Below are 2,718 nucleotides of genomic sequence, written 5' to 3' on the forward strand. Positions count from 1 at the left end.
CCCAATCCTCCCCCCCAATGAGCCCAAGGGGGCCCCTAGGGGCCCCCCAAAGGAGCCCAAGGGGGCCCCTAGGGGCCCCCCTAAGTACGCTCAAGGGTACCTCCGGGGTTGTATGAGGTGCGGTTGTGTTGTTAGTTGAGGAGGGAGCCTAGAGTTTATTTTTGGGGTTCTTTCTTTCTGGGTGGAGGACATACTGCAGATAAAGTTTGTATGAATCAGAGACGTCCTGCTCGTTGAGCTCTTCTATCTTTGTTGAGTCAAATAATGCGCGATAGACGTCCCCGTCGTACCTAAGACACATATCAACCCTAAACCCTAAACCCTAAACCCTAAACCCGAACCGAACCGTAGGCCCAAAACACTAAACCACAAGCCGCAAACCTTAAGCCCTTAAGCCCAAACACTAAACCATAGACCCAAATTCTAATCATCAAACCTTAAACCCCAAACCTTCAAGCCTAAACCCCTAACCCTAAACCCTAGTTGACCTCCAAACCCCAGCCCCTACACCATATACCCTTAACCATCAACCCCAAAGCTTAGACCCTTAGCCCCAGGTCCCCAATCCTAAACCCTAAACCCTAAACCCTAAACCCTAATGGACCTTCCGAGGGCGGAGTTGAGGAAGTTGTCGGAATGGCCGAATGCATCTGCAACGGGGACTGCAGTTGTTCTTGCTTGTTTGCATGCAGCAGCAAGTGTCTCCTTGATATTATTATGCGCATCTAGATGAATAGTTTGTGTGGTAAGGAAGTCTGCTAAGTGTTCATCTAGCCAGGAGAGGGCGAGGCAACTGAAGAGACACCCGAGAATGCGGTGTACAGACACCTGGCCCTGCTGCTGCAGCTCCTCTAGACGTGCTGCAGCAGCACGGAGCACTAACAATTGAGCATGAGAGACAGCAACCTGAGTTAAATTCACTTTTATCTCTTCAAAGGCCTCTGGAGACGAGGGGCCCCCAAGCGCAGCAAAACGCTCTGCCGCACGGTATACCATCACAGAGGACCTACACACAAACAGCAGCAGCAGCAGCAGCAACAGCAGCAGCAGCAACAGCACGATCTGCATCAGTAGCAGCAGCAACACGAGCTGCAGCAACAGCAGCAGCAGGAGATAGGGGTTTGTGCTTCTTTATTCTCACCTCCTTTCGAAGGCCTGAACAATCCACTGAGGAGACAAAAGCTCTTCTGTCGAGGGCTGCTGCGGTTTAGAGACAGTCTCCAAGTCGCAGGTGTACAGATGACGCACAGAAGAAGTTAAGGCCCCACGGGGTGTCTCCCCAGCCATTCGCTGTCCAACGACTTTCAGCAGCAGCCTCCCCGCTTGAAGAGATAAAATAATAAAGTCTCCCTGTACATACACCCCAAACACAAAACAAACATGCACACAAATAAAGACATGCTGCTGCTGCTGCTGCTGCTGACAATACCCATGTTGGTGCTGCTGCTCCTAGTGCTGGTGCTGTGTTGCTGCTGGAGTTGTCGTTGTTCCGGGTCCCCGTTTCTGCTGCTTTTATTGCTGCTGCTGCGTCTGCTGGTGCTGCTGCTCCCTTTGCTGCTGCTGCTGCGTTTGCTGCTGTTGTTGCTAGTACTGTTGATTTGAGGTGTAGGTTGTGTATGTGCGGATGCATGCAGATATGGATGCATTTGGGGTGTATGTGTGTGTTATTGGGTGGGGTTGTACCTCATAGGTGACTTGAGGCAGGAAGCTAACGAGGTGTAAGGAGACACCCGACGCCTGTAAATAACCATGACCTCCACAAGCTCTTCTGCATCTCTCCATGCCTTCTGCTGCAGCAAGAGTCATATAAGCCTTTAAACAACTCGTAACTAAGTGTAGCTCTTCTAACCGCTCAAAGTTATTCTGCTCCGCCTCAGCCTGCAGCAGCAGCAAACGCAGCAGCAGCAGCAGCAAACGCAGCAGCAAGCGCAGCAGCAGCAAACGCAGCAGCAAAATGAAACACAACTAAAAACACATCAACACAAAACAACAACAAAGAGAGAAGACAGCAACCAAAAGATACGAACACCCTCCAATTCAGGCCTGATCGATAGGGTTTAGGGTCTAGGGTTTAGAGTTTAGGGTTTAGGGTTTAGCTCCTTGGCGGTGCGGCCTATCTATCCCCCTTCGGGTTTAAATCGAGGCAATAGATATTCCCAACGGAGGCTAAAGTGCGGAGTTAGTGTCTAGTGTTCAATGCTTAGCGATTAGGGTTTAGGGTTTAGGGTTTAGGGTTTAGGGTTTAGGACCTTGAATGCGTGGTAGAGTTTGTCAGTCCATCTGCCGGCGTGAATAAAGGCAATCGACATCCCTAATAAGGGCATGAGGGTTCTTTGCGTGGTGCTGTAAGAAAGTATTTGCTGCTCTACACCCTCAGGAGACCCTGGAGCAGCAAACTGTCTCCGCACAGCAGAGTAACTGCAGCAGCAGCAGCAACAGCAGCAGCAACAGCAGCAGCAGCAACAGCAGGAGGAACAGGAGCGTTGGAAGACAGGCGATAACGCATAATTGTGGGGGTCACAGTAGCACCAGCAACAGGGGCAGCAGCAGCAGCAGGATGTAGCAGAGCGGGAGCAGGTGCAGGAACAGGAGCAGCAGCATCTGCAGCAGCAACAGCATCTACAGCAACAGCAGCATCTACAGCAGCAGAAGCAGCAGCATCTTCAGCAGCAGCCGCAACTGCAGCAGCAGCCGCATCTGCAGCAGCATCAACCACAT

General features: G+C 51.4%; 1 protein-coding gene across 1 annotated transcript; it reads right to left on the minus strand.

The window, feature by feature from the left end:
- Nucleotides 1–194: 194 nt before the first annotated feature.
- Nucleotides 195–2,309, minus strand: EAH_00026840 (acyl-coenzyme A oxidase, putative; the record flags this gene model as incomplete). The annotated part of the gene is made up of 5 exons (XM_013396487.1): nucleotides 195–290; nucleotides 605–1,006; nucleotides 1,142–1,350; nucleotides 1,684–1,878; nucleotides 2,250–2,309. Coding segments are annotated over 5 exons (962 nt in total), but the record flags the coding sequence as incomplete, so codon positions are not given.
- Nucleotides 2,310–2,718: the final 409 nt, after the last annotated feature.

Source organism: Eimeria acervulina, genomic scaffold, assembly GCF_000499425.1.
Source record: "Eimeria acervulina Houghton genomic scaffold, Eah_scaff227, whole genome shotgun sequence".
Taxonomy (NCBI): domain Eukaryota; phylum Apicomplexa; class Conoidasida; order Eucoccidiorida; family Eimeriidae; genus Eimeria; species Eimeria acervulina.